This window comes from Hemiscyllium ocellatum, chromosome 31 (assembly GCF_020745735.1).
Source record: "Hemiscyllium ocellatum isolate sHemOce1 chromosome 31, sHemOce1.pat.X.cur, whole genome shotgun sequence".
NCBI lineage: Eukaryota > Metazoa > Chordata > Chondrichthyes > Orectolobiformes > Hemiscylliidae > Hemiscyllium > Hemiscyllium ocellatum.
In genome coordinates, this window is record NC_083431.1 from 15,743,884 (window position 1) to 15,761,643 (window position 17,760).

Below are 17,760 nucleotides of genomic sequence, written 5' to 3' on the forward strand. Positions count from 1 at the left end.
TTTTCTGCATATCCCTGAGCTTCATCAATGTGGAATTTTACAAAATATCTTCTGGAAGTCTGTATAAACCCATCCGTTGATATTCAAAAATAAAACAAAGAAACGTAGATGCTGGAGATAAACTGGGCACAAAACATTAACTCTGTTTTCTCTCCATGGATGCTGACAGACCTGCTGAGTTCCTCCAACAATTTCGGTTATTGCTTGTTTGATCCATTGATCGATTCCCTGCTTTCATTCTTCAAAAGGTTCATTTAGGTTCAAGAGACATGGCTGACCTGTTACAAATTCAGATTGGACCCTCTCTTGGTCCCCCTTATCTGTAGGCTTAACCTTTACATGGACCTGAAAGAAGCTGCATTTGTTTCTGTTCCCTGAGGATCAATCCCAACGCTAGACAAATATCAGTAGCTGTTATTAACAACTGAGTGAACTGTGGCTTATAAAAGCACTGCAGCCTCCTAGTTCACAGGAGAGGGACATTTGCAGATTCAGCTTGATACATTATCACGGATCTAGTTAGCCTATTGCTGTCTCTCAGTTTGGATGATTTGGTGGTGGGGAGGGCGTTGGTTAGCTCAGTTAGCTGGATGGCCAGTTTGCAATGCAAAGTGATGCCAACAGCATGGGTTCAATTACCACACCGGCTGAGGTTACTGTAATGGTCTCCTTCCCAACCCCTCCCCTGAACTGAGGCATGGTGACCGTCAGGTTAAATCACCACAGTCATATTCGTGAGAGATCAGACTACAGTCCAGTTGGACTATGGAGATTTTACCTTTTAAGTGGTGGTAGGGCAGGATGGGGTTGGGGTGTGGGTGGGAAGTGAGATAGTCAAAGCTACTGTTTTTAGTTGCGACATCCTGAAGACTAGTTTAGATTAGGAAACCTGGTCAGCATGGGACACCCGGACCAACCAACCCAACCACCCCGTGGCTCAACACTTTAACTCCCCCTCCCACTCCACCAAGGACATGCAGGTCCTTGGACTCCTCCATCGCCAGACCATAACAACATGACGGTTGGAGGAAGAGCGCCTCATCTTCTGCCTAGGAACCCTCCAACCACAAGGGATAAACTCAGATTTCTCCAGTTTCCTCATTTCCCCTCCCCCCACCTTGTCTCAGTCAAATCCCTCGAACTCAGCACCACCTTCCTAACCTGCAATCTTCTTCCTGACCTCTCCACCCCCCACCCCACTCCGGCCTATCACCCTCACCTTGACCTCCTTCCACCTATCGCATCTCCATCGCCCCTCCCCCAAGTCCCTCCTCCCTACCTTTTATCTTAGCCTGCTGGACACACTTTCCTCATTCCAGAAGAAGGGCTCATGCCCGAAACGTCGATTCTCCTGTTCCTTGGATGCTGCCTGACCTGCTGCGCTTTTCCAGCAACATATTTTCAGCTCTGATCTCCAGCATCGGCAGACCTCACTTTCTCCATGGGAGAGTTGGGCCAAGGGCCCTGTTTCCATGCTGTATGACTCCATGACTTGAAAACACAAATATACAAGGTTTGTGTAAGGATTTGTAGCTTGGGTGCCGGTTGCCGTGGTTGTGGGTATGTGTCGCCGAGCTGGGAAGTTGATTTGCAGATGTTTTATCCCCTGTCCAGGTGACATCTTCAATGCTTTGGTGCTGTGAAGGCTTCACAGGAGGCTCCAAAGCACTGAAGATGTCACTTAGACAGGGGGCGAAATGTATGCAAATCAACTTCCCAGCTCGGCGACACATACCCACAACCACGGCAACACAAGTATACAGCTAGGCCATAATGACTCCTACATCATAAACTGGATGCATTTGGTTTTGAAAGGCAGGGTGTACATGAAACAATATCACTATTAATTATGATTGTGAATGGTGCATTCTTTCAAATGTATTTTTTCCAACTGACCTGAACCAAGCAAGTAGTGAGTTTTGATGATCTCAGAGTAAAGTATGGGCACACCTTTTGGGATCATGTTATATACTGATACACAAAAGGTATTGTGTTACACAGCCGGAAGAACAGCTATAGGTTTTTTCAACGATTGACACTTTACAGGGCTGACCTTCCCTTGTGTATGGATTACAATAACTGCATTGTCCAACCTCAGTAAAAGGGAAATTGCAGATCAATTGTCTAATCAAACTCATTATCAAAGAAACTTTGTTTTAAGCTTAAAAATCAACTCTTATTTCACCCTTGACATGGAATAGATTGATATGCATGTCTGGCATTTAATTCACAACCTTGAGCCAAAGGTGGCAGTCAATACCATACCTGAGTTCAGCCCACTTAAACTTTCATTTCTTCTTCACTTTCCACACCGTGATTGAACAAAATCCTCTCTTGCACTTCTCTCCCTTTATTAATTCCAGCACTGATCCTTAGAAGCTGTAATGTTAGCTTTCAAGTCTGAATTCTTCTGACTAAGTGCATTCATCAATTGCACTGAAGGCATACAATTGTAAAATAAAGAAATTGCTAACTATTCAGTCACCCGGTTTAGGGACTCAAATCCACCATATACTGGTGTAATAGGGTTTATCAGCTGCCTGAACCAAGAAGGCTACACATTGCCAAAAGTCACGGTACACCAGGTTATAGTCCAACAGGTTTATTTGAAATCTGGTGTCATGTGACTTCTGACTTTGTCCACCCCAGTCCAACACCGGCACCTCCACCTGCCAGGAGGTCCTAAAGTGGACATTAATTGGCCAGTGCAGGGCCTTAGTCAGTGATGAGTCACGAGGATCAGCCCTGGAACTTCTCACTAGCTCTTCATTGCTGAAGGTGTCAAAGCAAGGGAATATCTCTCCAGTATTATTATCTCTATTTACCCTGCTCTCCATTTTCCTTGTCACCTTCATTGTTGCAGCCTCCTCTTTCAAGCTGCCCCCAACCCTTCTTGAAGCCTCCTCCCTTCCTTTGCAGACTTCTCCATTCCACACCCCACACCTTTTCTCAGCCTTCCCCTTCCCAACCCCTCCACCCTTTCATGTAGGCACATACTCTCATTCACCTTCACCCTTGGTAGCAAGTGGCATCCTCTGACCCCAACTGATAGCAACCTCCAGACAGGCTCCCAGGAATCCTAAAGGCCTGAACCCCAGCAGAAAAGCCTCCAAGTCCTAGATCCCTAAAGCAGTCCTTCCTAAGTCCAGGCTCCTGGCAACAAACCTCTCTAAGGCTCAACTCCCAGCAGCATTCCCAGAGGCTTGGGCTCAGCAATCCCTCTGAGGCCTGGGGCCTGTCTTCAATCTTCCCTATGCCCTGCTCCTAGTGACAATCCCTGAAATTCCCCCAGCAACTCACTCACAACAGCAACATCACTTCCCAGCTGCTCCACCAATCAGATTTTGGTTCCTTCCTGTGTTTGTTCCTGATAGGCTCATTAGTGACCCTATCAGCAGGAAGTGCAGGAGAGGACTAGCCATTCATTGGACAATCACGAGACAGCAAGACAACATTTTGATTGGAGGAACAGACAATCCTGCCTCTCTCTGATAGTGGGAAGATCTATCTGCGATGAAGCTGTTCCTTTAACAAAGTTATGTTGTCCTTGGCTTTTTTTTTCAGAAAGGTCATACACAACACAGACTCCAAAAAGTCTGGAGTTGAAGGGTTTTAGGGCCAATTTGATAATAACTAACAGATACTGCCTCAGGCAGAAGGCTTTCATGTTTTAAAAAAGAACACTTGTGTAGTGAAAGGGAGTGGCCAGTTCTCCCAGCTCAGCTTTTGTCTTGTTGGTTTGGTTTTGAGCAGCGTGTGGAAAAAGCTGCTGGACCCAAAGAAGCAGGTCCAGGCTGTTCCTCCTCTCTCTCTGACATCTCTCCTGGAAGACTCTGTGTTTGATTTTACCTTTTGTGCCAAAGGGTGTTTATGGGGATTGTTGCAGGTATTTGGAACAGCATCATTAAGCTGGGATGGTCTGTTGAGTTTTCGGAGAGGTTAAATTATTCTCTCCTCTGTTTTCTGTTGTTTGTGCTTCATTCAGTAATCTTGTAAATACATTCTATTTTGTTTAAAACTAAGTGGTTTGACAAGCTGATTCTCTGCACCTGCTTGAAACAACGAGCAAGGTTAGGGTCTAGGCTACCTTTTTGGAATGTTTTGAGGGGTCTGGCCTGGTCCATACATAGCTCTGGGAGATAACATTCCTCTGATCGACCCTTCCTTCCAGTGACAAACCAGAAACATTGAGTTCTCCGATTTCAAATAACCTCCCTTACTGTTCCCCATCTCCCTTCCCAGCCCTTCCCCCTCCTTCCATTCCTCCCATCGACCCTTCCTTCCAGCTACCAACCAGATTCATTCCTTCCATCGACCAACCAGGTCATATCCTCTACCTGTGTTCACCTATCCTGATCTCACAGCCCCACCACCAACCTCTCCCCCCCACTTATCTGCAGCTCCCCTTACACCCACCCCAAGTCCTGAAGAAGGGTTACACCCGAAACGTTGACGTCTCCTCTTCCTAATGCTGCCTGGCTTGCTGTGTTCTTCCAGCCTCCTGCTTGGGAGATAAAACAGCAGCCTCCCTCTGAGTCTCCTGAATTTAATGGTCTCACTGAGTAGCACTATATGCAACTTCTGTCCCACACCCTACTGTACACTTGGCATACTGTGTAAAGCTACAAATGTGCCTATATTTAATAACTTTTTGTGTTCTTAAGTCTTCCTTCTACCTTTTTTAACAGCTAAATCACAAAGCATCCGTAAGATATTAAATTGTATTTGTGATCCAAATAAAATATTCCAATATCTCATGAGACCCTCAACAGTTTTCTGGTGAATACCAGTTGAACTAAATGCTTGTTTTTTACTGAGTTAAATACTGATGAGCAGTGCAGGTACTTGATGTTTGGAAAACACATGAAGTGTTTCATGAAATGAGAGCCAGAGTGGACAGGAGAATCGCATGCTTTGTAATCCAGGAGCCAAATGTCTGCTCCAAAGAAGATTTTCTGTGAAAAGTTCTGTAACTTCTTAAAGTTAAAACAACAGTGCAGGAGATGAGCAGTTTAATAAACTGTCCACTGGTATCCGAAGTAAGCAAGAGTATTGGGCAGTGTTTAATGTGAGTAAAAAGTGAGGTCTGCAGAGGCTGGAGATCAGAGCTGAAAATGTGTTGCTGGTTAAAGCGCAGCAGGTCAGGCAGCATCCAAGGAACAGGAAATTTGACATTTCGGGCATTCCTGATCAAGGGCTTTTGCCCGAAACATCGAATTTCCTGTTCCTTGGATGCTGCCTGACCTGCTGCGCTTTAACCAGCAACACATTTTCAGCAGTGTTTAATGTGAACCAAGCTTCCACATAGGATATGTGAAAATGTCACTGTTGGAAAATTACATGCAACATGCTTCTGAACGAGTGCTCCAGGTAACCCATCACCTTGTCTTACATCACATGATGAAAGCCTTTATATCCCCAGATCAAATTAAGACTTCAACACCACCACCACCCTTAATTTGATCAGTTCTTTTTGCTGTACTGTGACTGGCCTTTTCCTTTTTTTTGTGTTCTCTTATATTTTAGAAAGAACGTGTATATATTAATGACCTTTCACAACCTTGGGTCACCCTGCAGTGTGTTACAGTCAATGAATTACCTTTGAAGAACAGTCAATGTGGTAAGAAAAACGACAGCCAGCTTGTGCAGAGTGGCCCCACTAGAACATAATGTTGTTCAATGCAGCTGATTGTGGGATAAATACTGGTGAGGGCACCAGAGAGAACTCCCTTTTCTGGGTACTATTGCTATAGAGCACTTTTCATCCACCTGGGAGCAGACAGAGTGGCAACTCACCATCTCCTCAACTGGACAGCATCTCTGGCAGTGCTATAGTTCCTCTGCACTCCTGTAGCACTCCCCCTGCACTGCAGCGCTCTCTCTACCCTGCAGCACTCCCTCTACTGCAGAACACCCTCTGCCTGCAGCGCTTCCTCTGTCCTGCAACACTCCCCCGCCCTGCAGAACCCTCTCTGCCCTGCAGTTCTCCCCCTGCCCTGCAGTGCTCCCTTTTCCCTGCAGCACTCCCCCTGCCCTGCAGCACTCCCTCTACCCTGCAGCACTCCCCCCTACCCTGCACACAGCCCCTCCACACCCCTTGCACTGCACTTATGGACTGTGCTGAAGCCTCTGGGGCTGAAGCACTCATGAACTTTGCAAGACCCACATTTGGTTCTTCAGCCTTCACGCTGGAGGATATGAGCTCTCCACGTGGATCCAACTCTTTATTGCAAATCAATTAAAGTTCTAATAAGGAGGGAGCTAGTTAGAACGTGAAGCAAGTGCTTTCAAATTACTGCTTGCACACGGTTTGAATCCCAGCAATAGAATTGACCATTTATATTGGTTAAGGTCAAAGTTGCTTTATATTAAGATCAAAATACAAACCAGTCAAAAAGATCTGCCAGAGTAATTGGATGAATGTTTCATCTTGGCAAACCCTGTCTAAGCTTCTTCACCTCTCTATTATTACCTTCATCATTAAGATGCTCCTTAGAATCTATCTCTTTAAACAATCATTTAGCCACCTGCCTTAATAGCTCCTTATAGGATCCAACTCCAAATGTTTCTGTGAAACACCATTGGATGTTAAGGACGCTATACAGATTCAAGTTGTCGCTTAAATTCTGGAGGCTTGAAACCTTTGTAACCATATATCTAGTGGACATGAGGAGCCAGGAATATGGGAAGGTGCTGGTGCAGTGATAACGTCACTGGGCTAGTAACCTGGAGACCCAGGTGAATGCTGTGGGGTTGTGGGTTTGAAACCCATTGGGGCAGCTGATGGAATTTAAGTTCAATTAAAAGTTATTCTTGGTGATAGTGTATAAACTACTGTTGTTAAAACTAAAGTCCTTTAGGGAAGGAAGTCTGTTATCCTTACCTGGTGTCACTACAGATTCTCAGCAATGTTATTGGCTCTTAACTGCCCTTTGAAGTGGTCTAGCCATCATTTTTTTTCCCAAGGGGCAATTAGTAATACACAACAAATCATGGGCTTGTTGGAGACACGTACATCCCCATGAAAGACAGTGGCAAATGGGACTAGTTTTAGTTTGGGAAACCTGATCAGCATAGACTAAAGGCTCTGTTTCTGTTCTGTACGACTATGAAATCAGTTAAAAATCAGCTACCTGATGAAGGAGCACCGCTCCAAAAGCTAGTGTTTCCAAATAAATCTGTTGGACTATAACCTGGGTTTAGTGTGAGTTTGTCCACCCCAGTCCAACACCGGCACTTCCACATCTATGAAATCAGACAGTCTCAAGCAGAAAAAGTGTAATGCAGTTGAAGATGCAACGAGGGTTTAGTATGTGTTAAGCCTTTCAGAGACAGAGTTTAAGGAAGCCTTAATACTGTCTAATCCATGTTGCAACATTCTGATCCCCAGTGCCGACGTACCAGATTTTAATGAGCTCAGAATTTGTCTTTTTTTGAAAAAGCATGCCTTTAAGTGCAGCCTTTGAAACTACAAAGTGTGCACTTTAAAAGCCACAACGCACATTCAATTTTAAATTCATCCACTTGCCACTTCAATTTGATCAATGTCTTCACTTGGTCAAATTGAAGTGATTTGTGATTCCACACAAGTTATCCCCACAGAAGACAACCTATTTCTGCACTTAACTGCCCTTCACAGACCTGTGACCAACATAAAAGGCTAGCGGTGATTCAAGAAATTAGATCAGAGATGATAAAGAACATCCTGAGCAAGACATTTTGGCACTTTCTCTCCTAATTGCTTAAAGGTTCTTCTCCAGTCACTCTTTTTAATTGTGGATGATTTCATCAGCAGAGTGCACTTTTGTCTGGCAAACGTATCAGACAGGAGTGTATTTCAGTACGTGACCAGGGGGCTGGAGAGCTATCAGTAAATCACCTTCTAAAAAGGGTCCTGTTAATGATTGACTTCCTACAAGGTGCCAAGTGCCTGTCTTCCTCACTGCACACCCCACCCCCACAAACTGTAACGCCTTTGTATTTTCTTTGTTGAAAAGTTGCACAGATGAGAGGATGGCACTCAAAGTCAAATACAAGGTGCGACTGACACTGTCTGTCTTTGATGTTACGCAACAGGTTCAGGTATGCCGCACTGAGAACAATATTAACCAACGGACCCAATTTGCAGCACTCCCCTTGTGTCAGCCTATGGCCTGAGTTTTTTAAAATTCATTCACCACCATTTATTGCCCATCCCTAATTGCTCAGAGGGCAGTTAAGAGTCAACCACATTGCTGTGGGTCTGGAGTCATGTAGGCCAGACCAAGTAAGGATGGCAGCTTCCTTACCTACAGGGCTTTAGTGAATCAGATGGGCATTTCCCCCAACAACAGTTGCCATTAAACTCTTATTTCCTGATACTTATTGAATTCAAATTTCACCATCTGCTGTGATGGGATTTGAACCTGGGTCCCCAGAATATTAACCAGGTCTGTGTATTAACAGTCCAGCAATGATACCACTGCGCCATTGCCTTCTGTGTAAACATATATCAAAGGAAAAACATGAATCGCTGGGAGGGTCACATGGACCTGAAATGTTAACTGTGATTTCTCTCCACAGTTGCTGCCAGACCTGCTGAGCTTCTCCAGCAATTTTTGTTTGTGTTTTTGTTTCTGATTTACAGCATCCGCAGTCTTTATATATCAAAACATTAGCTGTTCAGTTAAAGCTAACACCAGGAGAAAAGGTAGTAGACAGCTGAAATCATACAAAATGTAGGACACAGGAAAAGGCCATTCAGCATATTGTCTCCATGCTGGTCACCAATAGATTACACAGTCGAATCCCACCATCCCCAACTTTGTCCATAGCTCTGCTAGTCACAGCTATGCAGTTGGACATCCAAGTACTTTTTAAATGTAGTGGGAGTTTCTGGCTGTCTAGAATCATATGAAGGGTGATGCAGTCAGATTCTATTTTCAAAACACAGTTGAACAGGAATTTTAAGAGTATGTCCTTTTAAGGTTATGGGGAAATCATTGGGGTCTGGATTGAACAGATCCTTCAGAGTCAGCACTATGGCCCAGCTGGTGATTTTGATGATTGTATGATGCTTGAGCCTTTCCATAGGGAGAAATAGGTTTTTATATCTCTCGAGTTTAACTCCAGGTCAGTCAAAATTAAAATGCAAAGCACGGAGAAGAATTAACTCATCAACTTTGGAGCATTCACTGGATTACATGAGCGCTAACCTGACACTGCTTTTTAACAACACAAACTGCATCACATGTTTAACCTGGTCATCTAACGGTCGTTATGAATGCTCTTCTGTTTGGACCAAGCCATCCAGGTTTTGAAGGATTTTGGGTGTAAAGGGTACTCACCTGCTTCTCTGGCTCCTGGGGAGCAATTCCCCAAGAGATCTGCTCATGATCCCTTAGTGTCCCCCTAACTAATCTCCCTCACTTCACTAAGTCCAAATGCTCAGAGGGCTGATGCAGACATGATAGACCGAATGGCCGCTTTAATTCTGTGACTTCACAATGAGTAGCTCAGTGATTAGCCTTGCTGCCTCACAGCCCTAGGGACCTGGGTTCAATTCCGTCTTTGGGCAACTAGCCATGTGGAGTTTATATGTTCCTGCTGTGGCTGCATGGGTCTCCTCCCACAGTCCAAAGATGTGTGGATTAGCCATGGGAAGTGCAGGGTTACAGGGATAGAGTAAGGGGGTGGTCTGCGTTGGATGGTCAGTATGGATGCAATGGGCCAACTAGCCTGCTTCCACACCGTAGGGGTTTTATGAACACCATACCAGAGTTGAAATTGATTTTAAAACTCAGTTCGAAAACCCCTTGGCTATCACCCCCTACTCTACCTTCATTAGCATTAAAGCACTGTGAGACAGTCTGAGATTGCAATAGGCACTATACAAATGCCGATTTTATTTTTCTGAAATCTGTGTCTCTGGCACTGCTGCCTGTATATCTCTTGGTGTGCAAGATTCCCTTTATAGATCCCAGAACTAATTCCCTACCTCTAACCTGACTTCCTACTGAAAGTGCTGTGGCCCTTGCTTTGTGCACTCAGTTATTCGAGGTATCATTGAGGGGTGGAAGTACGGTTCCTAATCTGAAGTTGAATTAATCCCACTGGGGAAGCCGTGTCAGGACCACAGCACTTGTCCCAGTGCATCATAATGGATGGAAAATCAAAGGCTAGGGATGTGTAATTTGTTACTTTGTGCTCCAGCCACCACATTTACAGCATTCTCAATGAGAAAGTATCCCCAGGGAGCTGGGAGCGAATACGTTCAGGCGAGAGGACCAGCAGTAGAATGCAGTCCTTCATGGAACAGGAAGGAATAATATCACAGCATTTAATGGGAACCTGAAATGGAGTAGAAGGGTATCTCCATGAAACCTAAAGAATACTGAGAGGCCTGGATAGAGTGGACGTGGAGAAAGTATCTCCATCAGCAGGAGAGATGATGACCCGCTGACCCATTGAAAGGACGACCTTTTCTAACTGAGAAGAGGTGGAATTTCTTCAGCCAAGAGGTTGGTAACTCTGTGAAACTCATTGCCGCACAGGGCTATGGAGGCCAAGTCATTGAGTGCATTTAAGGCAGAAATAGAAACGTTCTTGATTGGTAACAGGATCAAAGATTACAGGGGAGAAGACAGGAGAATGAGGCTGAGAAAGGATGGTCATCTTCACCTCAAACAAGAAAGCAATCCCTTCTCTAGCTACCTGAAGAAGGAACGGGGGCTCTGGAAGCTTGTGGTTTTAACTAAACCTGTTAGACGATAACTGGGTGTCATGTGAGTTTTGACTTTGTCCACTCAGTCGAACACTGGCACCTCCACATCATGGCTCCCATTTAAGGGTCTGACCCAAATGATGCGTATTGCAGTGATTTATTAGAGCTGTGACAGTGAAGTGAAGAAAGGCAAGTCAGTTTAACACCTGCGATGAATTGTGGCTTTCAGCACATGCACAGACTTGCCTGTCGTTATTCGATAGGTTATGGTTCGATTTTCAAAGCTCTGTTAATGCGTGGCTCTGTATTAGAATGTAATTACCCTGAGATAACTCCTGCAAACAAACTGCCTCCAACTAATAGCCCAGGTCCTTTGTGTCGACTACACAGCGGCTTTTGGATGGGGGCCAAGGAGGTGAGAAAGAATGCAGATGTGCAGCTTGAGCCTCTGCTTCCTGTCCAACCCATTCCAAAAGCTCGACTTTCCCAGAGAGTGGCTGCAGTGGAAATCAATGCTCACCATTATCTCCAGGGAAAGAAGCAGACACAGGGGAAAGGGAGACCGATAAGGAGTAGAGTCGGGTGTGCCACTCATGTGTCTCCAGGCTTTACCCTTCCATGACACGACTTAAACCAACACGACAGAGCAAAGCCTTGGTTTGGATGCACTCAAAAATGTATGCTACGCTGAAGAATGCAGTGAGTACATGTGTTTAGTGTCTGGGTTGTTCACAGGACCTGATGCCGGACCTGCAGTGCATCGGTCTAATTAATTGCTTCTGGAGCAAAGCAAGGTCTTGTCCTCTCAATTTGGGATTGGAACTGTTTGGTCTCAAGCAAAGAAATGAGGGCGGCACATTGGCACAGTGGTTAGCACTGCTGCCTCACAGTGCCAAAGACCTGGGTTCAATTCCCGCCTCGGGCAACTGTGTGTGTGGAGTTTGCACATTCTCCCCGTGTCTGGGTAGGTTTGCTCCGGTTTCCTCCCACAGTCCAAAGATGTGCAGGTTAGGTGAATTGGCCATGCTAAATTGCCCGTAGTGTTAGGTGTAGGGGAATGGGTCTGGGTAGGTTACTCTTCAGAGAGTCAGTGTGGACTTGTTGGGCTGAATGGCCTGTTTCCACACTGGAAGTAATGTAATCTAATTGAAACTATGATGAATGAGATTTCACCTACAGGGGACATGGAATGCAGTGCCGTCTGTGCCACAGATTGGCACTGAGTCGCCAGCTTTGGTTTGATGGGAATGGTCATGCTGCCAATTCTGGGGAAGGGCAGATCACCAGGTCGCTGCCTGGGATTTTCCGGGTCACCAGCAGCTGGAATTCTATCTCTCTGGCACTTTCATCCCCTGCCACTTCCAAAGTGTCAGGGTCTTGGGCACCAGAACTGCAACTCAGGCAGTCCTAACAAATCATTCCATCTTTACACATTGGTGCTGGGGCACAGGATTCATTCCTGTTCTACTGCTGCAAGTAACATTGACAGGACAATCCAAGACATTAAAAAAAATCATAGCACTAATGCACAGCGCTGTATATAATTATCCCTGTTGGCAGCTGTTCCCCATGCCACACTGTGCCAGCAGCACCAGCTGTAACACTGTTCTTTTGCAAAGCAACAGTTAGCAGCCATCTGTTGATCTGCTTTTAAGCACTGCCAGTGAGAGAAGGGGGCGAGCTTGAGGAGTGTAGAATAAAACAGGGGATTGCAGCCTGTTACCTGTGTTTTGCAAATGTATTATATAGGAGCAGAAGTAGACCGTACTGCCCCTCAAGGCCGCTCTGTCCATCAATAAGATCATGGCAGGGAGAGAATAGTTTGTGTCATTATGTCAAGAGGCTCAGCCTTTCACTGTGGATAAGGTAAACATTGGAAAACCTAGTATTGCCAGCGCATTTTCTCACCCAACCCCAGCTTCAGGGCTTATGCCCATCAGGTCTGCTACTCACCCCATCCCACCTAAAATCTCAGAGCTAACTGTAGTTTATTTGAGTGTTTAGTTATATTAACATGGTAGCCATTCCCAGAGGATTCACTTGTGCTTCTATATATAGGTGCAGGCTGGAGAGGGTTGGCTAGGTTTGCAGGTCTCTGTAAATAAAACTTTGTAACTGTAATAAAGGCTCCAGTTCTGTCTTTCTCAACCAGCCGAAAACAATCGGGTTCCTTGTTCTTGCTAGAATCAGCGGTTTTTGCTGAGATGTGAAATGTTTGTGTCCATTTGAGTAAGATGCGGGTGAGAAATGGTGTTGACGCTTGGGGTTTCTGTACATAAGATTCCAGTGGAGAATCAAGCACTCTGCATTGGTCTGATGTATTTCGACAAGCATCAAGACATGGCTTGGCTGGTGGTGAGAAGGGCTCTGCCTGTGAGATCCTTTATGCATGCCTGGACTCTCTCCCACACCGCACACTGCCCTCGAAGCGGCTGCAGGGGGGTGCGAGACTGTCACACACCTCCTTCTGGAAGGTGCCTACGCAGAGGAAGTCTGGAGAGGAATGCAGTGGTGTTTGTCGAGGTTCGTCCCGGGCAGCGCCGTGACGTGGGACTCCGTGCTCTACGGTCTGTTCCCCAGGTTGCACGCCGAGACGAACATCAACTGTGCCTGGAGGATCATCAACTCAGTGAAAGACGCTCTCTGGCCGGTCTGAAACCTGTTGATCTTCCAGCTGAAGGAGTTGACCCCGACTGAGTGTTGCAGACTGGCACATTCCAAAGTCCAGGACTACGTGTTGAGGGACGAGCTGAAGCTTGGGGAAACTGCCGCCAAGGCACGGTGGGGAAAGACCACCGTGTAACATCTTCCTGTCTGAGAAGAACAGGAGGCCCACGCAGTCATTTGGGCTCTGCTGACGCCTCAGCTAAATATATGGAGCTATGATTGATAAACGTACAGACCGGTATATAAAAATGATAAATTCTGATCTCTGTATGCAAATGTTTACGTATATATGGCATGACCAACTGTACAGACCATCAAAATATTTTATGAATAAAGTATATTTTTGAGATAAAATAAAAGAGAAAAGAATTTCAACATTGATTCTGCTGTCAAGGTAAATGAGAGATGTGGCATTGAAATAGCAATCTGTCTCATCTCAATGCTATTGCAATAATTAACATCGCAATTATGGAGAGTATATAATAAATGGCAGGACCCTTAGGAACATTGTTAAACAGAGAGATCTTGTGGTGCAAGTCCTTAACTCCCTGAAAGTAGCAATACAAGTGGATAAGGTGGTAGTGAAAGCATACAGTATGCTTGCCTTCGTCAGTCAGGGCATTGACCATAAAAGTTGGCAAGTTGTGTTGCGACTGTATAGAACTTTGGTCAGGCCACATTTGGAGTATTGTGTGCAGTTCTGATTGGCACACTGTGAGAAGGATGTAGAGGCATTAGAGAGGGTGCAAAAGAGATTTACAAGGATGTTGCCTGAATTTTAATGTATTAGCTATAACAAGAGGTTGGATAAACTTGGATTGTTTTCACTAGAGCCAAGAGGCGACCGAATTGAAGTAATTTAAAATTGTGAGAGGTATGGATGGAGGAGTCTTTTTCCAAGTGTGAAAATGTCAAATACTAGGGGCATACATTTAAAGTGAGAGGGGGAAAGTTTAAAGGAAATGTGTTGGACAAGTTTTTTTGCAAAGGGGATGGTAGGTGCCTGGAACACACTGCAGGGAAGGTGGTCAAAGCAGATACAACAGCAATGTTTAAGAGGCATTTAAATAGACACATGAACAGGCAGGGAAAAAAGGGCACAGGACAAGTCCAGGAGGATGGGATTAGTTTAGAATGGTAATGTGGACGACACAGACTAGATGGGCTGAAGGACCTGTTCCTGTGCCATACTGTTCCTGTTCCATTGTCAATGCTTGTAAACATTGAATTTAAGAGCTTGGAGGTTGAACAGCATAGTTACAGGTTAGGTGATCCATTCTAGAAAACCAGACTATATAATGAAGGCTGAAGGAAGTGAAGACTGCAGATACTGGAGATTAGAGTCAAGAAAGTTTAAGGGCAGCACGGTGGCACAGTGGTTAGCACTGCTGCCTCACAGCGCCAGGGACCTGGGTTCAATTCCCGCCTCAGGCGACTGACTGTGTGGAGTTTGCATGTTCTCCCCGTGTCTGCGTGGGTTTCCTCCGGGTGCTCCGGTTTCCTCCCACAGACCAAAGATGTGCCCGTAGTGTTAGGTAAGGGGTAAATGTAGGGGTATGGGTGGGTTGCGTTCGGCGGGTCGGTGTGGACTTGTTGGGCCGAAGGGCCTGTTTCCACACTGTAAGTCTAATCTAAAATGTGGTGCTGGAAAAGCATAGCAGGTCAGGCAGCATCCGAGGAGCAGGAGAGTCGACATTTCAGACATAAGCCCTTCATCAGGAATAAGCCCGAAACGTCGATTCATCTGCTCCTCAGATGCTGCCTGACCTGCTGTGCTTTTCCAGCACCACATCTCGACTGTATATAATGAAGACAGTAGTCTATCCTAAAGCCTTTCCATCACCACATGCAAAGCATTAAAGAAGGAACTTATCAAACTGCCTGCTGCATTCATTCAGTCCATCCAGTAACAGTGTTTCTTTTATATTTCATATTCCCATTTGATGTGAAACATCAGCAGAATTACCCTCCATTTTCAGTGTGGGCCCCCTGAACCTGATCTTCTCAATAACTATGCACCAGGAATGCTTGGTATGATGATAACAAATAACTAAAACCTGTGGGTGTGTGAACTCAGAGGACCAATGCTTACTGGTAATGATAAAGAACTTGTGTTTAAATAGTACCTCATCACGTGACTCTGAAATGTGCCAAACAAGGACTGAGCAGTGGGCTGCTCCCAAGTGCAGATGGGATTGCAACGTTGGAAGCACAGCGGCCATTCTGAGTGCAGCAACAATGTAATTATAGAATCCCTACAGAGTGGAAGCAGGTCATTTGGCTCCTCGAGTCCACACTGACCCTGCAAAGGCCATCCCACCCAATCCCTGTAAGCCTGCATTTCCTAAGGCTAACCCACTTAGCCTGCACATTCCTGTACACAGCATGGCCAATCTACTAACCTGCACATTTTTAAGACTGTGGGAGGAAACCCACATAAGCATAGGGAGAATGTGCAAACCCCACACAGACAGTCGCCCAGGGGTGGAATTGAACCCAGGTCTCTGTCACTGTTAGGCAGCAGTGCTAACCACTGAGGCACTATGCCACCCATAATTGATTACAGGAAGCTGATTGGCCATAACTGCAGGGCCAGCAGGTTCTTGTCCTGCTGCTGTTGTGCCTGCTCTTCCTGAAGCTCTGATTGCCATTCCCAGTACAGGAGAACATTTACTTAGGCATATTTGATGTGACTTTTAATATCACTTACAACAAATCATCAGATTAATGTTTCCTCAGTAACTTACGGTGATCAGACATTCTATACTGGTTAGGTTTTTTTATTAAGTGTCCTGGTGCCCCAACAGTTTTCTGGAAAATTCTCAAACCAGTTAGGTTTCCAGCTCTCCTGAAAAGCCTCCCCTTTAACCTGCTCGTTGTGTTCAAACAGGGAGAATGTCAGCACCTAATGATCTTCCAGGTCTTTTATTCCTCAAAAATATACTTCATTCATAATATATATTATTGGGTGGAACATGCTGTATGAAGTCTAAAGTCGAGAGTGTGTTGCTGGAAAAGCACAGCAGGTCAGGCAGCATCCAAGGAACAGGAGGGTCGGCGTTTCGGGCATTTGCAGGTATGGAGACTAGTTGAATTTTGCAATAGTGTTAAAATTTACAATGTACATTTCACGTCAGGTATGCAACTAAAGGATAAAACATTTCAATTTGGGAATTACCCTGAGTGCAACACACCAAGTTCCACTCCGAGGAACTTCAATACATTTTCAATATACATGACATTCCAGGTCTTTGAAAAGGCCAAGTCTGTGAAATGTGAGACTTATGTTGAAATTTAATGCTCATGTGCTGTCCTTCTTGCTCACCCAGTCTAGTCCTGACCATCCACTCGATCACATTGCACTGATGAATCTGATTCATTCGGAATGTTTCCATCCACTTGCTGCATAGCAACAAAATGCAAACTACCACATGGACAGGGCTCGTCAATTTTACTCAATACTTTCACAATAGGCGACAGCTCTTCCTGTTGGATGCACACCAGCCTTTTAACAGGAACTGCAAACACTTGTGCCACTTGTCTGCCTGTCAGATTAAGAAGGAAGAAATTGTTGCCACTGAATTTCAATATCTGTCTCTTAACAGTGTAAATCTTCCTTTAACAAGAAGAAATCACCCATACAGCAGAAAAATTGAGACCAGATCCAGTTTTGAACAGTTCCGAGAAACATTTTTTTCCCCTTTAGAATAGTGAGTAAACTTTTGGGATACTGAACTCAGTATTTGCTAATGGCTCTGCTGGAAACCTGAGACATGTTCGGGTGGAAATTCCAAGCCTGCATTCTAAAGGTAAAAAAAAAGTTAAAGATCCTGTAAGAGTAAGACATTCATTAATAGGAGTGGAAGAGGAGGGCAGTTGCTTGTCAGTTTTAAAAATTAATGTTAATTTGTTATTTTTAGTTATTTATTGCATTGTAATGTGGGAGGATGGTTCAGTGTCTTTGCAATAGTTTTGGTTAGTTCTGTAAAGTAGAATAGTGGGCAGTTTATTGTTATTGTTGTTGTACCATAAGATTATCTTTTGTACTTTTATAATTTTGTAAAAAATAAAAACCATTTTCAATTAAAAAAAAGGTACTAGAAGTCAACACAATGAGAAACCAGGCAAAATACCGTATCTGTGAAGTTGAACTATCGACTCATGTCAATCTTCGAAGAATGAGTAATGTGTTTTGAAAGAGAGAATCATTTAGCTGTGGTATTGGGGAATTGTGCAGACGATGAGGGATTCTCACGGACTGTCGGTTTTGGTTGAACATATTCCAGGAGATGGCATCACACAAAGGCAAATAGAATGTTGACATTTAATACAAGGGGAGTGGAATGTAAAAGTTAATCTAAAGTTGTGCAGATTCTCGTTAAAACCACTTG

General features: G+C 44.8%; 1 protein-coding gene across 6 annotated transcripts in view; it reads left to right on the forward strand.

Moving 5' to 3' along the window:
- Positions 1 to 17,760, forward strand: part of rap1gap2a (RAP1 GTPase activating protein 2a) — a 354,141-nt gene that overhangs the window by 255,363 nt on the left and 81,018 nt on the right. The window contains exon 1 of one of the 6 annotated variants that reach the window (XM_060848311.1): positions 16,889 to 17,178. The exons of the other annotated variants lie outside the window; for them this stretch is intronic. Coding sequence (XP_060704294.1) covers positions 17,143 to 17,178 — 36 coding nt within the window. The 5' untranslated portion in view covers positions 16,889 to 17,142. Of the gene's footprint in view, positions 1 to 16,888; positions 17,179 to 17,760 lie in introns of those variants that run through there. 6 annotated transcript variants of the gene reach the window in all.